Source organism: Corvus brachyrhynchos, unplaced genomic scaffold, assembly GCF_000691975.1.
Source record: "Corvus brachyrhynchos isolate BGI_N302 unplaced genomic scaffold, ASM69197v1 scaffold94, whole genome shotgun sequence".
Taxonomy (NCBI): domain Eukaryota; kingdom Metazoa; phylum Chordata; class Aves; order Passeriformes; family Corvidae; genus Corvus; species Corvus brachyrhynchos.
Window position 1 is genome coordinate 8,684,298 of NW_008238330.1, and position 27,151 is coordinate 8,711,448.

The 27,151-nt window shown below is 37.6% G+C and overlaps 1 protein-coding gene across 6 annotated transcripts in view; it reads right to left on the minus strand.

The window, feature by feature from the left end:
* LARS2 (leucyl-tRNA synthetase 2, mitochondrial) overlaps positions 1-27,151 on the minus strand; it is a 97,213-nt gene that overhangs the window by 9,054 nt on the left and 61,008 nt on the right. For all 6 annotated transcript variants that reach the window (XM_008633875.2, XM_017734489.1, XM_017734487.1 and 3 more), the window contains 9 exons: positions 26,433-26,548; positions 25,245-25,528; positions 22,039-22,137; positions 19,084-19,221; positions 10,853-10,956; positions 9,512-9,694; positions 6,710-6,879; positions 5,634-5,711; positions 3,498-3,609 (listed from right to left, as the gene is read on the minus strand). In XM_008633875.2, the coding sequence (XP_008632097.1) occupies positions 3,498-3,609; positions 5,634-5,711; positions 6,710-6,879; positions 9,512-9,694; positions 10,853-10,956; positions 19,084-19,221; positions 22,039-22,137; positions 25,245-25,528; positions 26,433-26,548 (1,284 nt within the window). The remainder of the gene's footprint in view (positions 1-3,497; positions 3,610-5,633; positions 5,712-6,709; positions 6,880-9,511; positions 9,695-10,852; positions 10,957-19,083; positions 19,222-22,038; positions 22,138-25,244; positions 25,529-26,432; positions 26,549-27,151) is intronic.

Consider the following 27,151-nt stretch of genomic DNA (forward strand, 5'->3'; position numbering starts at 1 on the left):
CAAAAAATGTTAAGAAGATCAGAGGGGGAAGTATAAGATGACTGGGAGGGTGAATATCCAAATACTGCTGATTTTTTGATTTAGCTAAATTGAAACAATAGAAATCTGTGTTAAGTAAAATCCACCACACTAGCAGACAAAGCAGAAAAAATTTTTAAAAAGCTCAGATAAGGAGTGTATAAGGGCAAGTGGAGAGACATTTTGGGTGAGTATCTACTCGCCTGTGCAGTCTCTTTCTGGCAGTGCTACCATGTTACTTTGTTCTTGATATGCTTTTTACTATTTAATGAATCTCCCTATTTGACAGATTCAGGCAAGTTACATATCTGAAATACCTTTCTGCAGCTCAGGAAGAATATGTCTGTCAGTCATAAGTGAAACAGTCTGCAATCTCACAGAATGGTAACAGCTATTTCCAGACAGCTCTGTGAAAAGCTGTATTACACCACTAGTACAGGAGTACAGAACTAAGTTGTGAAAAGCCTGGGTTACTGTAAGCTAACTCTAGGATGTGCTTGCAACCCAGCAAACTCCACACAAATCCTTTTAACCTTCTTAAAACAATCTGTCTTCCTCCATTTGAAAGACTTGCTTTCCTTCCTTTTAGGTTACTACTCTCGGAGAAAAAAAAAAAAAAATTTAAACTCCAAATCATGTTTCTTCTTGGATTTGTGAAGGGGGATTTCTACATTCAGATTTTCAGTTAAAATCTGCAACATTAATTAGTTTTTCCTCAACCCCATTCTTTACAGAAGCCTTCTTGAGCAAGGGCTGAATTTAGATAAATTCTTGCAAAAGAGCAATTGTAGTGACAGTTAAAATATTGCTAAGACAATGATACCATTAAAAATTCCAAAAATTATGTTTAATTTCAGTATTTCCTAAGATGTGTTTATCAAAGGTATACCTATCTTTCATGTGCCATCTCTAATAAAAATTTAACAAGTCACAATAAGCAGTTTCATATCCTTGTCTGAACAGCAAAACACTGTACTACTACAAACAAACTAAAAAAAAAGTCTCAAATAGTGTCTGTATATTCCTTAGATACAAGGTTTCAGGAAGGAAACTGATTTCCTCATCCTGTTAGTGTTCATAAACTGCCAAGATATCAGCCGGATGAACTCTTCCCATACTGAGGGGCTATGGTTGCTTTTTATGTTATTGAGCGATAAACCAGTGCATTCACTGCACAATTAACACCATTAGGCTGACACACCAAAATACCAAAAACTGTTCCTCCTCTAAGGCAGGAGAAAGAACTTCTTCACACACAAAGTATCATGGATTGCTATTGTTCAGCTGCTGAAAGGTGAGGCACTTACAGAACAGCATTCAAGCAGCTTCCAACAAAGAGTGGGGTCCACTGCTATAGGTGCAATTTATAGAACTAACAATATACAAACTCCTTTTCCTGACTAATTTACGAAAGAGGAAGCAGCATTATCCCGACATTTAGATGCAAAGCCAAGGTACAAAAGGAGAGACTTATTCTCTCTCTGTATGGAGAACTAAAGCACAGAGAAAACTAAAGAGAGTATTTAGAAACCCTAATTTTCATATTGAAATTATTTAAAATAATAAAGCATCATCACCTATACAAAGTTTAAGAAATTGGTTACATCAGAAGAGCAACGTGACTTGGTGGAACCAGAGTGCAATTCAAAACTTGGGGAATCTTTAATATGAAATCCCAGTCCCAGGACAGAACTGCTAGATGTTGGCTATTTCCAAATAATACAGTCTTCTTACCACAATGCAGCAGTTAAATGTACGTACATTCTCCTGATAAGATTAATAACTTCAGTATAAGGCAATGATCACCATGCTAAAAGATACTGCCATTTTCAAATTTAGTAATAAAATTCTTCAGGCAATAATCAACACACAATGATTTTTTTATGATTGCTGCACTGAATTACAATGCACATGTCCTTGGACCACACAAGTAATATTTTATCTTTAAATGCAGACAGAGGCTAAGGACAATGCAGTTCCAATTTTCATATGCTTCCTTTTCATTCTTACATCAGAGGGAGATCCAGAAGATGTTTATCATTTTCATTCTCCAGTGATTTTAGTAGCAAGAAAAGACTTCCTTATCTAACATTCAAAATGCTACAGGATTAAGCTTTATGTCTGACAAGTTGTTAATTAAGATACCCTAGTGCTCTTTGTCATTTTATCAACCATAGTTGATAATTCTGTATTTCCTAACATATATTAGAATTCCAAGTTCAGAAGGCACTGTATGTATAAGTAATTATCTAGGATCTCTTCTGCCTCCATCTGCCACCGTGGAAGATAGTAATGCTAATTACTTTTCTTCAGTATTCTTTTAATTAGATGGCATGTCATAGTAAAAGACCAGATGGATCATGTCTGATGCCACCTTTTATTCCAGACATATTCTTAGTATTCTACTAAGACATTTTAAAATCACTGGAAACGAAAACACATGCAAAAAACCTATCCCACTCTCCCCACCAAATCATCTTGTTTCTATAGGCTCTGCCTCTTTGTTACTGCTTTGAACAAGAGCAGTCTTTCCTTGGCAATTAACATTACAGGGCCATGCACAATATTGAAATATAATCAGATTAGTAGCACTGCTCTGCAAACACTTGAATGTGTAATGTTTTTTGGGATGACCGTTGAAAATAAACCCATTAAAACAGCATCCAAAAGCTAACATTAGGTCCAAAACCACACAGCAGTTTGTGGCCAGCCACAATGCAGAATATATTTCTATCTTCCCATGTGCATCTTAGGACTTTTCCCAATAAACCTTAAAATCAGCTGCTGAACTCTGGCATGCATATCCCTTATTTCATAGGCTTTAACTGTATCAGCACCATGCAACTTAGCCCATTTGGTATTCAGACCTGTACAACTGTGGCAGGTTTTAAAAAAGATATCCTATCTACCATTCCCATTCTCCATGGCAGGTTAATTTACAGCATAGTGTCCCTCAGTCTCTGGAGGATTCTAAAAGAGTAGGATTTTTACTGAACACTCCTTTAGTCCTTTTAGTATCCAGCCCTCTGATACGGTTCTCTTTGCCTGAATTCCTGAAAGAAAATACCTGTGACTCTGAAACAGTTATTTGAAAAAGACTCTGAAAATGTTATTTGAAAAAGGGCTGTTTCTGTCCTGGTGTTCAGCTCTTAATAATGCCATCCATATTCATCCATATTCAGGAGCAGTTAGCAGCTGACATATGAATTCCTCATGCAAGTACTGTCTTGAATTTTTCTTCTTTCTCCCTTTCTCTGCCTACTTTCAAGAAATCCACATCTGTATTCAAGGAAAAAGAAACCAAAGGGAGAAAAGAGATGTGGGAATGCCACAAGGTTCAAGTTTGTTTAACAATTATGACAGAAGGTGACAAGCTAGATGAAGAATTCAGAGATAAGTGACACATGTACTGAGTGAGAGACATTTTTGCAAATTTCTTGTCCTTTTTCCTGGAACATCTATATAAAGTTTATAAATACCTTTCCACATCTCTGATGCAATGTGGGGAGCCATAGGTGCAACCATAATGCAGAGTGAAGCCAAAGCATCTTCAAATTCTGTGCTGTGGAGAACAAGAGGCTGAGGAGCTTGCTGAGCGAAAAGACAAAGAAAAAGAAACAAACTATTAACATTCTGAGGTGGGGGGAAAGTAGTTTAATTAAGAAGAAAATGTAGTAATAAAACCTAAAATCAATGTCCATGCTAAGGAGAGCATAATTTCACAATAAATTGGAAACTTATGAAAACGGAGAATTAAAATCACAACTCTTGGTCACAGAGTGCTCTCTAACATTTAGAAGCTAATCCTAAAGTGGCTGATGGTCCTTGGGGTTCTGCTCTAGCATAAAACTCTGAACACACACTCATGTGGAGAAGAGTGGCCCTCAAAATCATTTTGAGTGCTGCCTTTTCTAGAAGTGCAATCTTAGGCAAAACCAGAGCTGAGAAGAGGTGAAGCACTTGTTTATGACAGTCAAACTGTGCTGAATGCAACACAGGTTTTGTTTGGACAAGGTTCAATTGCACAGGATCACTGAGTGGTAAAAGTAAAGCTGAATTTAGTGAGAAAGTGAAGGTTTTAGAGCTGAAGGAAGCTTTGGGATTGAAAGGACAGCGAAGTCTTTTACAGTTTGATGTTCTCATTATTTTAGTAAAGTGTCTGGCTTCTTTAGTATAGAAAATGTTCAATTTCTGGCAAAAGGTACTTGACTGACAAAATTTGAACTTAATTTCTCCATTTAACTTAACTTACAGAAAACTTAAAAGAAAAGATACAGCACTAAAAGTAATCAGAGGAACTTTTTCTTTCTTTGCCTGTGTACGAGATTACACCCCAAGGTAAATTCAGTTGCTGCAATTATTTTGTAATCTATCCCTCTAATGAAACAGCACAAAAAAATGTCAATACATGTCAGCTTATGAGAATTACTTGATGTGATGAACACACATTGTCATCAACTAGAAAATTGTCCAAAACCAGTGATTTGCTTGACCGCAAATGTTGTCAGAGGGCATCTTCTTATCTCTTACAGTGATAAGCAAACTATATTTGGGTAAGTTTTAGTAACTACTACCTGCTTTCAATGTTTAATCCTTGCCCACCTTTCCACTTTCTCCTTTCAATTGGGAGCAAAAGAGGAAGTGTCACCATTCTAGGTGGAAACTTGTTCTTCAAAGATACTGCACTGACTTCTTTGCTCAAGAAATACATCAGTGTTCAAGTATCTGGCTGTCTGTAGGACACTGAGTTTTATTTTTTTTTAACGCTCATTCCACCTTCCATTAGCCCCAAATGCCTATGAGTCATTGAGTTGGAGATAAAGAACTGTGTGTTACCTTCGCAACATCACACAGGATCCCAGACTTAAGTTGTTTCAATACAGTATCCATGCACAACCTACTTAACTTTTTGTTAAATTCCTTGATTTTGCCAATAAGCTCCTTGGAATCCATAAGGTATAAAATGGTATTTCAACAAAGAAGTTGAAACTTTCAAAACTGTATTTAATTTCTGGTCTATATCAGGTTACCATTATATGCCTGAAGGATTGCTCAACCAGATCTAAGAGTAGTAACAAAAATAATGATAATAGTTTATTATATTTCATCTATCACCACTGGCTAATAAACAACATAATCTAAATAAAAAATCTTAAAACTTAAGTTCAGCAGTGTAAGCTGTCATTGAGGATTGACTATGTGTGATTTTCCTTGCAAAGAATAACCCTTTTTATATCAGAATGTTCGGTAACTCTAAAATGTACTACTATACCTAGCTACCTATGCAACTTGGCTAAAATCAAGAGAACAAAGAACAGAACTAAACAAAATGTATCCTCTTGAAATTACAGGATGCAGACATAAACATCAGAATCTAGTGGATCTAATACCATCAAGCTCCTCCTGCAAAGCTGTTTATATTTCAGGGTTACAGTGATACTAGAACATGCTGCATTTGAACTGAGTAACTCAACTAGGCTCTTGACTTAGTAACACCGTTTATGAAGTTAATGACTTACAGACAGCTGGAGCTATAGCTCAGGCAGCTACTGCTTCGTGTAAAGACCGACAGGAAGGCTGAGAGAAAAATACCTTAATTAATATCACATACTTACATGGAGTACATTTGTGAGGCTCATCAATCGGGAAATAGCTGCATTGAACAAATGATCCTTTGTGAAGTACTCAGTTACCTTGTATTAGAAGAAAAGGTCTGTCATTAATTACTTAAAATTCTCAAACTTGGAATACTGGGTTTTTAAATGAAAAACGTAACTGATAATCAATTTCAATTTGTGAAATACATGCATCTTACCTCTTCCGTGAAAATCATTTTGGTATGCAAACACATCATATGTGCAATCATATGTGTGTATGGGAAAATAACAATCATATAAAAATTCAACTGATTAACTTCCTTTCTGTTTCAGGACTTAAAAAGCTTCAATCAATGCTATGAAAAATGTGCATTAGTCACCCCTTACTTCCTTTAATAAAATATATTCCCTTTGCCCCTACAAGAGGCCTTCTCTCCTGTAAATCCATTTATACTGGTGAAAGCTTGTTCATAGATTACAAGATTAGAATTATTAAGTCTGTTAAATGATCTGGAATATCCCTCACAGCAGGGATTAAAATGGCAAAAATTTTTATCTATAGAAAATACTTGAAGTGAATTTTGCAGGTATTTATGTCTCCTTTTGAGTCTTGGTTAATTGAATTGATACTAATCACAGCAGGAGACAACACATAACCAGAGATGAACAACCATTTCAGTATTTTTTACAAGGCTATGCTAATATATTTTCACCAGTGGCTTTTTTCATTCTATATGAAACAGCAGGCATGATAATGAGGTATGAAGCAAAGAGATCAAAAGCTTTTGTTAGGGTAACCTAGAGAACCCACCTACAGTTTTGTTGCTTGAAATGCAGTTACTCAAACCCCTGATTGACAAAACTTTAATGTCATAACATTTCATTCCTTAAATGAGGCATACATCCTTTAAGTAAGTTCTGTTCCACAAAATTTGTAGATAGGTAAAATTATTTACATAGAGAATAATTCACTTAAAAAAATTTAGCTACTCATCTGGGGAAAAAGCTTTTGGCTCTCTAAGTCAAACATATGGTTTTAGCATAAGAAACAACTTATTTAGTCATTTGAAAACTATGTAAGTGTTTCTATTAACCTCAGAAATCACCAGATTCTTCTGCTCCCAGATCTTTCTGGCTTCAGCCTTCTCTTTCTTATTCAGAAGCTCAGGATTGGGCATGGTTCCTGAAGTCCTTGCTTCAATAAGTTTGGTTACAAGAGCCCAGAGGCGCGTCTGCCATCTCTGAACACCTGGCATGGCATCAGCTGAGATTAATGAAAGATTTTCAGAAACAAATGTCAGTTACAAGTAAAGAATCCAAAACTTTAAAGAAAAGCAGGAACAGAACACTGGAGTTGAACATTTTTTTAAAAAAACCTCTCTATTTTAAATAAAAGATATCAATGCAATTAAAAATGTCTTTACAAGTAATGCTGAGTTGCTCTAACGGAAAAAAACCTGCAAGATAAAAGTATTTTTCTGCAATGACTTTAAAACATATATATAGCAAGAATACAGCACAGAATATTTGCTAAAATCTGTAAAATAACCCAATGTTATGCCAATGCTAGAATGCTCATCTGGTGTTTTAATGACTCCAGAAAGGAGTTGTACAAGCTCTAATTTTTTGAACTCATGGCAGAATACAAACATACATACATACATATATGTATATATATTTACAAGTATGCACACACATTTGTTTCAAACTGAGAAGTTTCTTTCAAATTAGATTTTGATAGTATGTATACTTCTGTTGCTACAGAGATGCTACTGTGCTAATGAGTACAGGCTCTGATCCTTGGTACCCTCTTTTGATGCGGTTTAGTTTGGGATGGGAGACTGTGAAGCTGTGTTCACCTTGACCCTGAAGGCATCAGTCCTACTCCATGGCTGCTCACACCACAGGAGAGAATGATGCGAGACCCTGCCTTGATGTACACCACTGAAAGGACGAGGAATCTAGCCTGGAGGGCAATCACCAAAAGGCTATCAAAACAAATCTAGTGAAGAGAAGGATCATGACAACTGAGAACCAGTATCTAATATTTTCTGAGTGAGAGAATTTCCTCTAATGGCTTTGTGTGACAAAGTTTTGGGGCTGCAAGGATGGCTTCTCTGGGAAGCTTCTAGGAGTTTCCCCCATGTATGACAGAGACAGTTGAGCCCAGGAAAAAAGGGAGGGGGTGAGGGGAAGGCATAAATTTGGTTTTACTTCTCATTACTCTGATTTTAATTGGTAATACATTAAATTAATTTCTCATTTGAGTCCATTTTGTCCATGATGGCAAATGCTGAGTGATCTCCTTGTCCTTATCACAACCCACAGGCCTTTTGCTGTACTTTTCTCCCCCTGTCCAACTGAAAAGCAAGGAGTGATAGAGCAGCTTGGTGGGCACCTGACATCTAGTCCAAGGTCAAACCCAACACAACCTACTTGATTTCTTTAATTTAAACATTCATAATTTTGTTATCATTAAGAAATTCAGACCAAAGTGTAAAGATTTAAGAGATGCTTTTCACCTAACTTTCTATTTTCTTCTCCCCTGGAAATATCTTTAGGCTGCTAAAATCTCCTTTTGTTCCCATTTTCCAATACTCTTTAACATGAAATGACCCTGAAATCTATCTTTGTATTTCTCAAGTGGTAAACAGGTTGGCTTTAATGACTAAATGCATTTTTGCCAACATTATAACCGCATGTGCTTTACTTTCTTAACAAAACATTTAATCACCAAGCTCTTGTATACTTTGCAACTAAGATTTGGTACACGCTATCCCCATGGTAATTTAAGTATTCCATTTTCAAGATCAAAAAATACAGCAAAAAGATTGTGCATCACCAAATTAGCTGCCTCAGAGGGAATTGTGTATCTGGGTAGTGTTCGGGATGCAGCTGTTAAGGCTTGATTCTAAGTGATTCATTTTTTTAAGAGACCTTTTCAAATGCCTAGCTCTCTACTGTTGTGATTAGATGGTGACAGAAAGCTGACTGAGAACTCATAAAGCCCACTCCTCCAGTACATATAGTAGTGCAATAATATATAAAGGAACACACATGAATATAAAGGGTGGCAGACACAACTGAAATAAAGTTTAGTTCAGGCTGAACTAAGTAGTAAGAACTTAACACGTGAAAGAATGAAGAACTACACTTCTTGAAACCAGGTGTGAAGTGTCTTTTTAAAGCCTTATGCAACAAGAAAGTGAAATGTAAATGAATGTATAAGACTACATTAAAATGTATGAACCACAGTAGATAAAAGAAATTAAGACCTGTCAGTATGAGGAATTGCATGATAGGAGTAAATAAGTGCACAGGAGGGTAATTCTTAACTTATTCAAGAAGTAAGTTCATAAAAATGTCATATCTAGAAATATTAATTACTAGGAACTCTGATTATCTTCTAATGAGATTCTTCTGAAAAGTATTTCATAGTCCAGCTTACAAAAGCCACTGCATGCATGTTAATAAATGCAAATAACAAAATATTGTAAAGTTGTATCTGTGATCTGATATGACCAGAAAAAACAGATTATAAAGAAAAATAATTTTCAGTTAATCGATCATTGCTAATTAAAAAAAAGATAATGAGGTCCAAGTTTTCAGAAGAAAATACAACTTAAGAAGTACTTTTCATATGTGCTTTTAGCTTATAAGAGGTAAGCTGCTTGCAATAATCTTGCAAGTTTGCCTCTCAGTGACAGCTTTGTGACCCTCTCTTTTAAAAGAAACAAGCAAAACTGTTTATTATAAAATCTGTTTATGATACATTTTAAATTCATTTTTTCCAAAACTTGGGCATCAAGAACTGTATTAATTTTGTGTTTAAAATATAATACTTGAGAAAAAAGAAACAAGCCCACAACAAAAACAACAGAAGCAATGTGACTTACTTTTAGCATCCCACAAAATGTCTTGTTCTGGAGGAGCAGCAAACAGAATGTAAAGACGTAGGGTGTCAATGCCATACTCTTTCACTATTTCCTCAGGGTCTATTCCATTGTACTTAGATTTGCTCATTTTTTCCCAAGAAACTTGGAGCTTCTCACCAGTTTTCAGGTGAACTGGTTCAGTTCCTAAATATTAAGACGTACAAAAAATACTGAAACAAATTTTGCTCACTTGTAACAGCAATTAATTTTGTTCCCTAAGCATGAGAAGAAACAACTACTGATAGTGTTCTGGGTTTTTTTTCCAAAACAGCCTAAAGAGGAATACCACCCATTTCAAACACTCTCTTCCTTCCCATATTTTTCCTATGTCAACATTTTAACACCAGTAATATCCTAACGCTTCCATCACATCATGACAAAAAGTCTCCTACCATTTGGAAGCTGTATCAGGCATGCATCCTAAGTGCTGCCTTGACAGTTCCTATTATTTAAGCTTTGTTATAACCACGACATTTAAATACACTTCCTAGATAGCTGTACTGATTGGATACAATTCTGACCTGTACTTAGCTTTTACAAATACCAGATTTATAGGTTCCAATTGCAGTCAGTTATCCTGAAAAGAGCATGCTTTCTCTTGCCTGAATTTAGAGACAGAATGGGGGATTTACACTGAAAAAGAGGTCAATCTTTTCTAGAAGAAAATAGGATAACAGAGTGGCAAAACTTAAGAGGGTGGGTTGGTTGGTTGATTTTTAACTGACTTACAGGGTTTGTATCCAGTGAAAACAAAGATGTATGAGAGGAATGCTTAAGGGAAGCAAACATGACCAAACCATTTTTGTTGCTACATGTGCCATAGCAATGACTTGCTGGTCCAGCTTATGCAGTGAAGGCTCTGGAAAGAGTTTGAGAAACAGCACTGTTTCCTACAAGTTTTACATTCCTAATATCTACTGAATACACCTGCACCTGTACTAGTTCTGCCATGATGTTTTTGTAGGTTGTCTCTTTGCTGGGACTAACTGGCTCCATTCAGCAGGCTGCTGAGCACTGTCTTAACAAAACTGACTTTTGATCTTTTGGACTACACGGGAGTTAAAATAATACCACAGCACCATTTCTGCATTTGGATGCAATTAAAAGCTGCTGGATTAGTAGGATGTCTGTGCACTCAGCAGTGCGTACAAATCCAAAACTCACAGAAGTTGCTCTCCAGTTTAAACATTAGAAGGATTCATTTACTCTTCCAAATTTTCCCAGCACTGAGACTTGTACACTGAAGCAGTCCCTGGCTTTAGGGATGCACCTATGCTGATTTTCCCATGCAGTTTCTCTTACCTGTGAGATCAACATCCTCTCTCTTCAAACACTGGCCTGTTGTTGTTAGTCTGAATGTCTGATTCTTGATAAGACCTTGAACCAAGAGCTTATGGAAAGGCTCCCTAAGGATGGAAGGAAAAAGAAACTTCTCTGTTGAAAAGAGCTTTCAAAAGCATACTTTATGATAAGCCTCAGGTGTTGAGCCAATCAGGCACAATTTTTTAATGAAACAAGAATTTCAAGTTGACTATACATAAATAGTTGTTACCTTAGAAAGAGTACTTTGTGCATTTATTCATGGTGGTTGTCTGGCAAGTATAAGTATTTATTTGCATTCTGCTCACATTCTAGTACCCTGACTTAGTACTAAGTTATTCTAACATCACTTTTTAAATTAGCATATGGATAATACACAGAAGTTTCTTGGCCAACAGTACAATTTCCCTAACTTCAAGCTAAATCTCTTGTGTAAAAGCATTCAAGTACCTGACCTCATTGTCTTACAAATATTTAGTTCTAGCTTCTCTCTGAGGAGCACAGGATTTTGAACAAATCAATGTTGTTGCACATTTCTCTCTATAAACAGATAAGACAGTTTCTCTAACATAACCACCCACATGCCTTGTCCCTTTGCAGAACTAGCCAGGAAGGCTAGTATGAAAGAGTACACTAGAAAAAGGGCAATGCTGAAAAGTTCATATCTCAGTGCATCAATTTTGTAGCACCTTAGTATTCTAGGAAAATTTACATCAGGGAGAGTAAACTCTCATGAAATGAGTATACAATAGGGCTAAAAAGAGCCTTGAAGGGCAGTGGTGCACTCAGCAAGAAATAAACTCTAAGTAAACACTGCTCTGGTTGATACATTATTGTGGCCCCCTCCTTTAATGATCTTGCATTTCTAATGCATTGAGTCACACGTCTGTCACTGTTTTCACTGAAGAAAAGGCAACAAAATTAATCCCTAAAGCTTTTGGTTCCCACTTAGTAGGACAGGAAAGTGAGGCAGTTCTAACAGCCTCAAGAACAGCAGGGGACAGGGAAGGAGGTATGGAGCCGGTCCCAGAAGGCATACACAGTCTGGAAGCCTTCTCATGGGATCCTCCAACACAGGGACATCAGCGACCATCCTTTTGGAGGATGTGATCATCAGCACTGGTTAATACTGACTTGCACCTCCTAATGCTGACGTGTGCTCAACATTAAACAATCCAAATTCTCTGCACTTCTACCCAACGAGGCCTCAAATGTGCACAAAACAACTTACGTAAAAAGGATATATTACTCCTATTGACTTATTTTTTTTTAAAGCCAGAGTATACCCATCTAAAAAAGAAATAGTAAAACCACATGTATGGAAAAGTCATAACCCAAAACACGACTCATTGTTAAGGAGTTAATATAGCATTTTACCTTATTAAGAAATATAAATTACATGACAATTTATCTCATGATTTAAAACAAAGTAATTTAATAATGCAATTAGAGTATTATTAAATTATATAACAATTAGGCATGTTTCTACCACACTAAAGCAGATATCTTCCAAGTACTAGGCTTTAAACACTTTTGATGACTCCAAAGTAAGGAGATATTTGAAAACAAAACTTTAAACTGGGAGAGAAAGTGACAGGCTTCATATTTTATCTCCAACATGTTCAAGTCTGAACATGAGTTTTCTTCATTGCATATTTTGTATACTTATAAATATTCTACAAGTACTGGCACATATTGATGTATCACACAGTCACAAAGAAGTATGAGTCTCTGCCACGCCACCTGGTATTATCAACAATGTTAAGTAAGAGCAGCAATTCAAGCATCTCTGTAAGTATTTTCTAAATATTTCAGAGGTTGACTGAAAAATCTTGTTTAGAAGTAAAGGAACTTAAGGGAATGAGAATTGAAGTCCAATTTAGAAAGCAAAACCAAGAAAAATGATTTTAAAATAGGATGCAAAAATAATCTAAAATATTTAAAAAGTATTATAAATTATCCAAGTGAATTAGAAGGTGAAAATTTGGAACAAAAACTTTGTAACCCTATCAACAATAATGGTGGGAAAATGCTTCAGGATATAACAGTTTAGTGTACTTCTTCTACAAACTAGAGACATTACACCACAGAAAAAAAAATCCCCTCCCTGTCATTCAGTACTTCAGTCTGTTTAAGATCTCAAACAGTTATTAAAATAGCTACACTTCCTGCTATCTAAAATAAAGCTAATGAGGTAGCCAGATCATCCAAATCAGATAGGGCTCTCCACTGGAAGTGATTTTTCAAGGAACACTTATTTTTAATGACAAAGAGTTAGTTCAGATCATACGCCAAGTTACTAAAAGCTGGATGCAGGAACAAGCATTTTTTGTTTTTGTTTATGCTGACAGAGGCTACAAAAATGCAATACAAAATACATTACCAAGTATGGGGAAAAACCACCAACCATGTGTTCCTAGTGGGAGACCACAGGAGTATGGAGACATGCCCAAAATGAGAAAGCCAGAGCCCATCTACTAAACACAGGGCTGTAAACCAGTTGAGCCCTGTGCTGAATGCGCAGTGATTTTGGCAGTGTTGTGGTGGCTCCATCTCATGTTCACATGCAGAGTTACACTTGAATTCACGTCAATAAAACTGCACATCTCAAACATGCCCCTTCAAAGGCAGGGATGCATTTCTTGGCTACATAAGGAACTGCCAAGGGGCTGCAGCACAGAAGGGGTGATGCAAACCTGACCTAAATACTGCAGCACCCGGTCATGGCATCATAAACACCTCCTGATTCAAAACACCAAGAATAATGAAATTAAGCCATTTTCAGACACACTGACGTTTCTGGCACAGAAGAGGTGTCTGGAGTTTCTTTGAATGCTTGGTCACATTTCACATTGTAGGTATGCTGGAACGGGATAGGCCTTCACCTGCCTGTTTGTTGGTGCTCATGCTGGAGTATCCGCACTGAGACCTTGGCCGTATTACAGCTTTTGATTGTGTTGTATGTCCCACCTGCAAAGTGTGCCTGACACCTCTGAGACGGATCAGCTGTGCTAGCTATGAAGTGTGTAATCCATCTTCTTTTTTTAATGCTCATATACAAGTTCATCTCTATGACAGATTGACCTCTCTGTATAGGACCATGCGATGGATGGCAGGGCAAGCGTGACTGACAGACCAGGAATTCAGTGCTGTGCCCTCATGCTCTTTGCTTTGCTCTGTGCAGGGTGAACAGCAGGACTTTCAATCCTATTACAAATGACCTGGCTGGAAGAACTCTGTGGAGCCTGCCACAGTGATAAAATAGCGAATTCAGAAGAAGGGATAGCCCTAGCAAGGGAGCTCACTGCATGTTATTTGCACCCTGCACCTTTAGAAAGGCTGAGAGAGCCCAAGTGCTGTGCCCTGGAGTGAAGACAAGACTAGGTCAGTCACTATCAGCTGAGTCCAGGGGGTTGTGAAACCTGATGTTAGATATAGCTGTGCAATATTGTGGAGGTGACTGAAGGATGTGGAAGCTGATAATTTTAGGCAAAAAAAAGACAAAACAATATTGAATGTTCAAGATTTCACACAGTTAACAGCTGGGTGCTTTTGCTTAAAATCAGCACTAGTGATAAGGTCCTAAATGAATGCAGAGAAGCTGTAGCATCATTCCTTCACAGAATAAGCTATTTCTGTCACAGAAATCTTCTTTTATTCTGTAACTCAGCTATGTGAAAATAGTGCCTTCTTACTCAGCAGATTTGCTCTCTATCAGAGTCAAACCTGCTGACTTAATGGCAACCATGAACTTTTTTATTGCTTTATAATCCTTCAGGGAGAATGTGCTAGATTCCATTTCCAATTGTTCATCTGACAGAACTGATTACTGAAGTCTAGGGGAGAACCAAATTCTGTGTAACTTGTACTTGCACAGCTGAGCAGGTGTAACTGAGTGCGTCTGCACACTCTCGCCATGGTGGATTAAGCTGGAATAGAGGAGGAGTTTTCTGGCCCCAGCTGCCTACCTGGCCCCTCTCCCAGCAGTGGTCACAGCTGGGAGGGCTTGCTGGCTTGTGAATTATTTATAGAAGCACTGCATTTTACAGACCAGACTGCTAGAACAAATTGACATCAATTTGAGCTTAATCTGATATCACGTGTATGAATACCCAGAGGGTACCATTTATTCTGCCTTGTCATTACTGAGAAATTGAGCAGCATTTCTTTCCCACCGTCTCTAGTCCAATACATTAAAAAATAAAATGAAAGACCATGCCTCATCTTTAGGGGATATTCAAGCAATATTGACACCTTCACAATTTTAACTGCCTACAAACACTGCATTTTCTATCAAAGTATGTGTGTCTGCAAATGCCTGTCTCATACCAGTTGCCTATAATATTTCTATAATAATCATTATACCATATTTGAAGAGCTTGCTTTGAAAATCTAAACTACAGAAATTTTAACTTCTGTTTTCAACCACATTATTATATTAATAGCCATTAGTACAGAATTAAAGACTACCCAGAAATATTTCAATGGATTTGAAAGTCAGAGGATAGGAGCCAAACAATGAAAATTTCTGTAAAGAAAACATATCAAGAGCTACTACAGGTAAGTAGGGGAATTATAAAAGTGCATAAAAATTTTTAAGGATGCTTTAAATGGTGGCAGGTCTCATTAACTGAGATAAAACAATTTTATTAATTTAATCAGTGAAAAAGACCTAAGCTACTAGAGAAAGATTGAAAATGCACAAGAGGGCAGTGTTTTTTAACCTTTTAGTGTTTTCCCCCAGATGTGGGCTTCAACATCATGACTTCGAGCTTCCTAACAATAAGCCTCTTATTTCTAATCACACTTTTCAGATCTTTCAGACCAGCCCTTGAGCAGTCCTAACAGAAGACTGAGCAAAAGTGGCTTCTGATTAACATTAAAACATTTAAAATGCATGGTAATATTTATAAAGGAGTTATGATTTCCATATCAAACCAAAATCCTAACTTGACTTCATGGCTTCAAAGCACCTAGTGCTTTACCTTGCATAGAGCTAAAGCAAGTGAACAATTTTGTGCATGATGATGAATTTGTTACAGTCATCTTGCAGTCTGAGCACACCCAGCCCTTGGGGCAATGCTGTAACAGATCTTCACATGTGCAACAGTTCTTGAGATTGTATATGGTGCCAAAGGAATTCTCCACAGTCTTGCAAACTGCTTCTACAGAAAGCAATTTCGATTTTCTTCTGCCATTTTCACTAGACATAGTGTTTCTTAAGGGTTTTTTTTTCATTGAAATTACAAGTTTTTTTCTGCAATTTACCATATTTAGACCAGGCTACACTACACAGCTTTTGTGCTACTGCTCTGTCACACCAGAGTGCGAACAAAACACATTCCAAAGTAATGCAGCTACAGAATCACAGAATCCTTAGAATAATGCAGGTTGGAAGGGATCTTTGGAAGTCATTTGGTGCAACTCTTTTCTCATATCAGACCTAACTTCAAGTAGTTCAAGGCCCTGTCCAGCTGAGTTTTGAAAATATGTGATGACGGAGATGCCACAATGTCTGAAGTCAAATGGTTCCAGTCTCCTCACCTTCCCTGCCAAAACTATTTTCCTTCTGTCCATCTGAACCTTGCTGCAATCCGTGACTGTTACTCCTTTCCTTTCTTCGTACATCTCTGAGAAGAGTCTGGTTCTATCTTCTCTATAAACCTCCTTTAGGTAGCAGTAGATAGGAATTACATTCCCTCCTTAGCCTTCTCTTCTCCATGGTGACCACACCCAACTCCCTTAGCCTCTTCTTGTATGTCATATGCTCCAATCTCTGACTGCCTTAGTGCTCCTCTGCTAGACCCTCTTCAGTTCGACAGTGTACCTCACACTGGGGTGAGGGGCTCAAAACTAGACACAATATTCCAGTTGTTCCTGAATGATGAGCAGAGATAACCAAAGCTGGACATGGTTTTGCTAGTGGAGTATACTGTCATGCCAGCTGCTGACCCACCTCTAACGTGGTGTTCATCAGGACCCCATAAACCTTGCCTTAAGTTGTAACCCTCCCCACATAGATGGCACAGCCCCAGCTGTTCTGTTGAAGTCATGGTAAAAGATATGCACAGCTCTCTCCTCATCCACAGATGGAATTACCTCACCATAGAAGGAAAGCAGATTAAGTAGGGCATAATTTTCTCTTGGTAAATCCATGGTGGCTACTCCCAGTCACCTTATCTTTCATGCCTGGAACTTTTATGTGTCTGGTTTACTTGAGTGAACCCTAACTCAATTCTGCTCTACAGTGGGTAGTATCTCTTGCCTTCAAACTTTCATACTAAGCACAGACCTTGCCAGCAAAGGCCAAGGCAAATACTTCCTCTCTTCTTAGGCTCTTTGTTGGATTTTGCATCAGGCCGATGTCTTCCTTGGTGTTCCTTTCAATGTATGCCCAGAAGCTCTTCTTACCACCTTCACATTCTTCACCAGTTTCAATACCTGCTGAGCTATGACCTTTCCATTTTCCATACTGCCTATCCAGTAAATGCTTCTATACTCCTCCAGGGGTAGCCCATCCTTACTTCCACTTCCCTTGCACTTCTTTTGGTCTTCTTAAGGTCACACAGGAGGTCCCTCTTCAGTCCAGCGGGCCTCTTTCCATGCCTTTTTTTCTTGCATACTGAAGTGAACCACTTACTTTCCAAGAAAATCTCCCATGCCCTGTGATCTCACTTTATACTGACAATACCTCAGGCACTGTAGTTAATGACATTTTGGAAGGTTGAAGAATTTGACTAGCAAAAGAACATTTGGCTGCTGTGTGTTACAGCTCCACTAGGTGGCTGATGGATTAGGATTGTAAAATCTTTTGTAGAATTAATAAACCTAAAATTGTTTGCAAGGGAAAGCTTTGAAATTCTCTGCTTGAAGGAATAGGACCTCTGAGAGAAAGGGTCTACTTTGAAAGGCCCACTCCAAGAGAGAAGAAACAGCCTTCCTACTGCAGCTATACAAGCTGCAGACAACAGTGAAACATAGGTACACAAATCATCTACATCCAATATTTCAAACACAGCTTTCGCTGCAAACTACTGCGCAGCCAAGAACGAGTTATGAAAACACATTGCCTATTTTCATCAAAATTAGGAAATAACTCAGGGAAATATTCTGCTAGCTGCAGTAAATAGTCCATCTTTTTCTGGCTCACAGCTACTTAAATTCTAGTTTTGTAGCAAAACTACAGCACTCAAGTCAATTCAGTGACATATATATTTAGGCTCCTCTTTTACATCAAGTTTTTAGGAGGGATACTTGTAAAGAATGAACTTATAGGAGTTGTGAGCAGAGAAATTACTAAGCAGTTCTTCTCATGGGGCCACTCATTTTGATTCAGTCTATTCACAGATCATAGAATCACCAGGTTGGAAGAGACCTTAAACATCACCGAGTCCAAGCCATGCCCTAACATCACCTCAACTAAACCATGGCACAGAGTGCTACATCCAATCTCTTTCTATCCAGTCATCTCTGCTGATGGGAGAACAGGACAGAGCATGGACCAGTGTTTCATTGTTCTGCCACTAGTACCCTCCAAGCTGAGGATGGCATTTTAGGGTAAAAAAGAGCAGAATTTCACTAGAAATGGGGATGTTAGACTTAGAACCTATCTGAGAGGACAAAGAGCAGAACAGCAGATGACTCACCTTCTTCCATCAAACTTTACCTCTAACCAAAACAGAACACAGTGAAATAGGCTACAGCAGCATCATCAACAAGAGTAATTAAAAGTAAATATATAAAATTCATTCAATAAAAAATAAATTCACATCAGATAAATATACTGGTGTTGCCTATCAAGACGTTTTTTGTACTGCTCAGCTCCAATAATACGGTGACTTATAGGAGTGCTTAGCTTTTTACATATGCATGGTTCCACTGAAATTAATGCTATTACTGGCAGGAAGTTACCTAATTCGAAATAATAGCACTACACAGAATGCCTTCAGTTACTAGTTTGTGCATGCTTTTGCAGGCTGGAAATCTACAGCAGCATTTTATCACTTGATCTGCGCCAGTTAACACTCATGCAATAAAAACTTTTGTATGAACACATACAGGAAGTGCAACTCACTGTGAGAAACCAAGCACTGACAAAGCAGGGAAATTCAGGATTATTCCCTGTAATGTTCCATCATCACAACAGTGTCCACTAATACTCTTGCAAGTCAAATGAAATATGAAAGCTTTTAATAGAAATATATAAGGCTTACTTGTGTTTTGTCATCTTTAGATCATGGCAAAAATGGCTGAAGAACCTTGCATAGAATAAGTGCATAACTGCATGCTCCTTTCCTCCGATGTACAAATCCACAGGCATCCAGTAGTCTGCTAAGTCACTATTAAAGGGCCTGAAAAAACACAATTACAGAAAAAAATACAATGTTGAAAAGAAAGATCAGCGCTACCAAAGTAGCTCATCATCCTTGACTGGACAACACTGTTTACTGAAAGTAATATGTGTGTAATAAAACTTTCATTTTGCTATCAGATCTTTTTAATTTTTTAAGAAGTGAAATGCTTATTACAGACAAAAATTTAATTTCTACTGAGATGCAGATCCACAAAAAGATTATTTTCCTATATTCCAGGCAAGCAATTACCTGAGAAAGCAATGAAAACGTTTGATTGCTTTTTAAATGATTTTTTTTAAAATACCCAGTGGCCAGATTTAAATTTTTTAGTATTTATCAAGCTTTATATACAAATAGATTAGAGTGAAAGACAAAAAACATGACCACTCAAAACCAGTTATTTTTTCAACTGGCAGTTTGCATTGTTGCCATTAGGGGGCAATGATGCAGTTGAAGGATGCAGAACCCTCTGTAGAATGAGATGGGTCATAGCACTCCAACTGAAGGATGCTCGATGAAGTGACAGTAAATTTGTCATTTACAGCATATTTACTATGTCGTTGGAGGTCACCTGAATGGTTTCCCAGCATTGCTTACTGCTTCATTACATATTTCCATGTCTCCTGTAGTGGGCCTGCAAAACACCATTTGTACAGAAGTTCTTCTCCAATGTATGCTTCGAGCCCCGGCTCTAGGAAATCTACCTGCTTTGTCAGTCTGTCTGATTATTCCATCTGTAATTTTTGTTATAGCGACACTTTTTTCCTCGCAGATGAGCCCAGAAGCTAATCATGGATCTGGGATTCATGTCTTTGGCGGAACAAATCAAACCTAACTTGTTCATAGGGTTCCAGAATCAACAGAGTAATTCTCCTGAACTGTAGACCAGTGAAATATGGTTTATGGAAATGAAGGGTTTACATATGCATAGCTTAGTTAAAAGAATTAACTAAAGAAATCAAATGCAGGCAGCAATTTAGTGCAGAAGTCCATATAAATGTCTTCATTTCAGTATAAAACAGATGAAGCTACCTGAAGCTGTTACTTTGACAGTTGCATGTTACATCTGACTATTTCTTCTTCAACTTCTGGAAAAGTCCCCCTTGCCCACACACAAAAAATACTTCAAACTGTCATGGAGGGGAAGCAATCTGCCTAACTCAGTAACAGTAATAATATATTCATGCTATCACTAGAAAATATTAAAACTGACATGAAATAAAAGTGTTCACATAAGATTTTTCTCTAGTTTAACCAAACTAGTCCTGCAAATACAAAAAAAAAAATCGGCCCAGCAATATTAAATCACGGAGTAGATGTAGTATGTTCCCAGACACTGCTCTGCACAATAAATAAACAAATATATGCCCAAACAGCCCATCATGTGGTATCAATGTTTTGAAATGCAACTCTGCCTGTCTTCCTCAGACTACATAGTAGGGATGTTGCACTAATTCCTCTCTGGAAAAAACAGTGCTATCAAAAAGCGCTACTACAGTCAGACTATGAAGCAGAAAAACAGTTAAATAACTACATCTGTCTTCCCACACTCTCCATGCTGCAGACACTAGTCCATAGCACATGAAAAATCTCCTTTCATTAATTATGCATGTAGTGGAAGTGCTGACACAGCAGGAGATTGCTGTGATGCCTCTTCACTTGAGGTCTGTGCACAAGGAAATGGCAAGAGTCACCAGAATTCCAAAGGAGAGAAGTGAAGGTGCCATGCTCAGCAGCTGGATGTTACACTGGACTATTCCTCTTCTTACCAGTGGAACATCAGTGCTTGTCCACATACCGAACTACTCAGTGCATTGCTGGGGAGGGTACACTCCATGCAATTTACCAGTCTCAGGTAAATTGCAGGCTGTCATTCCTGATGGCAGCCCCGACTAAGGACTGTCTTCAACTCAGCTGAACATTTTCTCCGTGCCCTGCCCCATAATTCCCTTTCATGCAAATTTCTGCTCCTTGTTCCTGTGCTTACACAGTTGTGTTTACACATCCTGCTCTTCTAGATCTCCTGACACAGGAGCAATCAAATACCACATTTTTAGACCAGCTCCATATATTGTCCTGGTTTTGGCTGCAAATAACTTCGTCTGAATAACTGGTACAGTGCTGTGCTTTGAATTCAGTATGAGAATAGTGTTGATAACACACAGATGTTTTGGTCGTTGCCAAGCAGTGCTTACCCTAAGTCAAGGACTTCTTGGGCTGTCATGCTCTGCCAGAGAGCATGTGCACAAAGAATCTGGGAGGAAGCACAGCCAGGAAGGCTGACCCAAACTGGCCGAAGGGATATTCCACACCATAGACTGTCATGCCCAGTACATAAACTGGGAGAGTTGGCTGGGAGATGCCAATCACTGCTAAGGGATGGGCTGGCATTGGTCAGCAGATGGTGAGCAATTATATTGTGCATCACTTGTTGTCCTTGAGTTTTCTCTCTCTCTCTCTCTCTCCTTTTCACTATAATTATCACAATATTTTACTTTGTTTCAATTATTAAACTGTTCTTATCCAACCCGTGACTTTTACTTCCTTTTTTCTCCTCCTGATTATCCTCCACAGCCCACAGGGTGTGTGTGGGGAGCGAGCGAGCAGCTGTGTGGTACTTAGATGCCAGCTGGGGTTAAACCACAACATTTACCCTGTGCTGTGCTCAGGCCCAGAGGGCACATAATGAGGGCAGTGCAGGGGTTTACACTGCCAGTAGACTGCCAGGGCAGCTAGAAACTGGAAGCACCAGAGTGTGCCCTTCTGTTCTGTGTAGCAGGTTTTCCCCCAAGGCCCTGTGCCTGCAGCCCTCACCTGTCTGTGTTGTGAGGGTCAGTGTACCTCAGGTAGTACCATGCGGAATCAACAAATGTATCCATGGTATCGACTTCTCGCCGTGCTGCTGCCTTGCACCTGAGCAAGAGAGAAGGAGAAAAGCTTTTTTTAGGTAAGTTACAAGCTTGGAAAAAGCTCCAAACAAACATGGACAGAGTGGCCACAAAGACATTCAGATTGAAAACTGAACAGTCTGAAGAGTAACATGTTCAGAAAAAGTCCAACAACAGCAAAAGGGCAGAGTTCTTCCCTCTCCCTCCCAAAACATAGCAAAAGCAAGCCAAAAAGAAGCCTGAAGAGCCATCACATCCAGCAACAGAAGAAGATGACACTGCACAGGACAGCCCTCTCAATCCTGGAATTTTTTGGAATTGTCATTTTAAAAGATACAAAGCACAGACAAGCGTACTTTGCCATAAAGTTAATGGGTCCTGAATATATATCACCCTCATTAGGTACCAGCAGATTTAGCAGAAAGGTCAGGTGGTTGCCTCTCACTGATTGTCTGTACAAAATGATCTTTGCAGATTCCATTTATTATCTCTAGAAAAAATTAACTTAGTTTAATTTCAGCTTTCACTGAGATCAAATCTCTTCTAGACCTTGTAGCACAATTTTAACTTCTGATGACAGCAAATTGATTTTTGCTTGTAATTATATTGGCAGCCCTAAGGAACAGTTTCAAAATAGATTTTAGAAGCTCAGGTTACTTTCTGTTAATTTCTCCTTGAATATTCATTGTTTGTAGGAGCCAATAATCACACTTAGTAAACTTCCATTTGTTTTAAATGATCCCTCTTATAACTCTTACTATTAAAACAATGGGATTATGCTAATGTCAACGAAACTTTGCAATCTGTGACACTCTTGTACATAAATGCCATTGATTATATGTAACAAATGTATGCAGTTTATAATTGTATGTAAGTTTAAATGTATGTATGTGTATAATAAGTATACACAATAAATGAGGACTGGCTATTTCATATTTTCTATATTTAGTCTCTGATCAGGCTTGATGAGTGAGATGCAACATGTATCTGCTTGTCTGCCTGATACTTCAGCTTGGCTTGCCAAGGCAAGTTTACAAGAGCATCACCACCTAACATTTTCCTTTATTCTGTCTCTGTGCCTGGTCCTCCTCTACATCCAAGTTTTATTTCCAACGAAAAGAATGTAATAAAGGAGTTTTACTTCTAACTGCTTTTTAGCGTAGAATAACCATTTTATTAAATTGTACATATAAGCAAAGACTTGGCCAATGTAAAAGAATGGCTTTTCTGTCAAAAGCAAGAACACTTTACAATCATTGAACCATAATTACATCTGCTTCATGCCTCTGTGCTCTAAATAGACATGGCTCACTAACACAGAGACAGCATGGGCATCTTTCAGAGTTTATACAATTTATATCAATATTGTGATTACAGGCACAATACTGTAATCTCATTAGACAATCTTCAGACGACTAACACAATTACCTGGACTTGTATAAAAAAGAATAACTTGGGCATCTCCTCCCATTTATGATTGTTAACATTATTGTCACTCAAATACTCAGACTTTTTTATCTTTCCATCTGGCTTTTCTTATTAATTCTAGACATTAAATGGAACTAATAAAAAACCCTATTACTGGAGAGAAGAACTAAAGGAAAGGATGAGGTAGCTTCTCAGAGGAAGGAAAAGCAAGGATGACTATGCACACAAAAGTAATAGCTCAAAAGATTTGTAACTGTAGCAGATGTGGATGAGCAATACTGACGATAGCTGTCAAATAGGTGAGAATTAGGAAAACAAATAAAGATGAGAATTAAAAAAAAAAGTTAATTTCAGCAAGCTACCACATTTTAGGCTAAGAAACGAATCCTGAATGACCTTATTTCTGACTAAGTAAATGCCTTTGACTAATTTCTATGCAGGGCAGCCACAATAACTATCCAGAAACCATAAGGATTTGCTATACACCAAAAGTATATTATTGCCTGGTAAACAAGTAAGTAATTTTTAACTAAGGTTATGGGGGAAGCCAAGAGTGCACACAGTGACTTTCAGTCACAACAGGAAAATTTTTCAATTGAAATTAGGAATTGTAGACCAAGGCATTTCTAGGGGTTTTACTAAACCTGTGCATCTTATTCAGTAAGGCTTCACTGCAAAGGTCACACTTTAAAATACACTGCTATGTGCAATTTCAATAGGCACATCTGAGAAGAAATTTTCTATGCAGAAACTTGGAGTAAAGATCTGTTTTACAAAAAATTACATGTTATCAACAAAGTTCAAAATACATGTTTCCAGAGAAACATGGAACTGCTAGTATTAAAATAAATTTAGACATTATGAATCTGCTGCATTAGCAATGAGAGCCCTATTGTCATTTATATGTCTGATTTCCCTGCCTGGCAGCCTGATAACACACTTCCCATTTGGTCAGTCTGCTAGGAGCAGCAATGCTGATGAAAAACTTCTCTGGGATACCTCATGTTCTACATGGGTTCCTCCCACAGAACCTATACGCAAACTTCAGTGTACAGAGCATCTAAGCAGTCCTCAAGATTACAAAATCTCTTACTACATAATTTAGACTTTTTATTTCTTAAACAGATGGACTACAAACAATAAGGATTACAGGAATGACAAGATGCATTTACTATCAAATCTGAATTACATGCTATCTGTAATATACAGTGAATGTAATTCTTCATGATAAAGATTTATATAGCCGAGGGAACACTTTGTTGTTGGACTCTTGCAAGAAAATGAACACAGTGTTAGTTTCCTTAACAGGAGGACTAATTCAGTAATCATTATAAGCTTTGTATGAACACTGGTGATGAAAGATAATTAAAATAACTAATAAATGAAGTGAGAAACACTATTAAGAAATGGGATACAGGGAGAAGATCATTCTGTTTTTCCTTTTTTTCTTTTCTCGAACTTAAAACCAATGAGTTTTGTTCCAGCTTGTTTATGAAAAAATAGCAGTGGGCATTGAGTGTAGCAAAAAAAGGGTGTTTTATAGAGTGTATAAGGAAAAAATCCCTGTGCTGGGTCAAACTAATCATTCTGGAGTAGTATCCTGTCTCAGAGCAGTCAATTGCCAACACTTTGGGAAAGAGCACAAGAAACAGGCAGGTGCAAAGTAATCTCTCCCAGGCTGCAGTAAATACAGCACTGGCTTACCTCGGACAAGAACAGCTCACCCATTCTGGGGCACTTTCCAGAGGTGAGGCTCCCTTTCCTGTGAACGTGGTTACGTTGGGCAACACCACAGGTAAGTCTTCATAAGGCACGGGAACAGTGCCGCATGTCTGGCAGTGAATGATTGGAATGGGCGTTCCCCAGTACCGCTGCCGAGATATCAACCAGTCTCTCAGTTTGTCACTCGTTAGGTCTCCACCTATTCTTTTATTTTTGGCCTGCTGAGTAATAGCTTTTAAAGCCTCCTGCCGAGTCATGCCAGTGATCTGATTGGAGAAAAAAAAAAAAAAACAGAAGAAAAAAGAAAAAATTATACTTGCTGCCAGTGAAAGTGCAAGAACAAACAAAATCAGTTTTCTGAGAGTCAAATGAAATAACAATTTCCTTCTTCCCACTGGATAACGTCCTGCTATCCAAGAGACAATTCACACATTGGATGCTCATTTGAACCTTCTTGCTTAAAGGATAATGCTCTTGATGGTCTGAATAGAACAAGGCTGAGAGTCTTGTAGACCCCTTCAGTTTTTATTGGCAGATATTTGCATTTACTGCTGATATCTTTAACAGTTGCTGTATGCCAAAACTTTCAGAATTCTATCATGAACATAAGGTAGAGACTGAGGAAATGCAAATGTTAAAACAGCTTTCCTTCTCCTATGCACACTTGAGCATTTTCTGTTCTTGCTTTCACCATAACCATTTAGACCCTACCTGGGACATAATGTGTCTGCTACTAAAACACATATTTTCAAGAGCTATATTTAAAGATAAGATTTCTATGTCACTTGAGGCATATATGTTACTACAAGGGCTGAAACCACATTCCAAAGAATTTGTGGAAGAAGGACTAGTATGTTCACTATTGAGACTATGAAATAAGAATCAACTTATAACACACTTCAAATTATTCAGTTTCCATTATACAACTGAGAAAAATACAGAGGAAAGTACAACCTTCGTCTCATGTACAAAAGGAAAAAAATTATTTTATTGCTACAGCAGAGCCAACACGTTTCAGCATTACTCGCAGAAATTTGGTAGCATAAGCTTGGCTTGATTAAAAAAAAAAAAATCACTTTAATCATACAAAGTATTTGGCATTCTTGAGAAAACAGGTTTAGTTTGCATAGTTATTACAAATTGGAAAGAACTCCATACTTGTATACCCACCTCTGCAGAATTAATGACCTTCTCCAAACCATCTGGCAATGTCTCAATGACTTCAGTTAAAGAAATGCCCAGATTCTTAGCTACTGCAGCATCTTCTGCACTAGTACTAGGAATTCCTAGAAGGGATGAAAACCCATTTCATTTCTATGACACTCTCTTTATAATGACTTCTGCTTTCCCAAAGGAGTTAAAGAAAAGGATTTAAGAACAGTAAAAATGTTTTTGTATCCTTTAAGCAGTGAAATTCCAAGAACAATTATTACAAATACATTTCTCAATTCCTCTGTAATTCAAATGTTCATCAATGTTCTGTCATTCTTTCAGAAAAGTTTGAAAATTTGATGGTTCTGAAAAAACTAAAAATAAAGCCATAAACTTTGGATAGAATTATAGAATTTTCAATGTAGCCATATTATCTAAATGTAATATATTTAAATGATACAAATTTTAATTCTATTTGCTAATATGATAATCAAAGACTAAATGGAGAGCAGAGTCCTCCTGTTTCAATATTAATTTTATCTCTGATTTCATCATTTATTCAAATGTACAACAAACCAACAGTCTCAAACATTACTATCCCTTTAACTTACTACGAAAGACATGATTTGTTTATAAACTCAGGGAAACAATTCAAATAACATCAGTTTGCTATTCAGACTATAACTAGTGAGAACACTTCCTACAACTATTCAGATGAATTACAGAAGTCACACTAT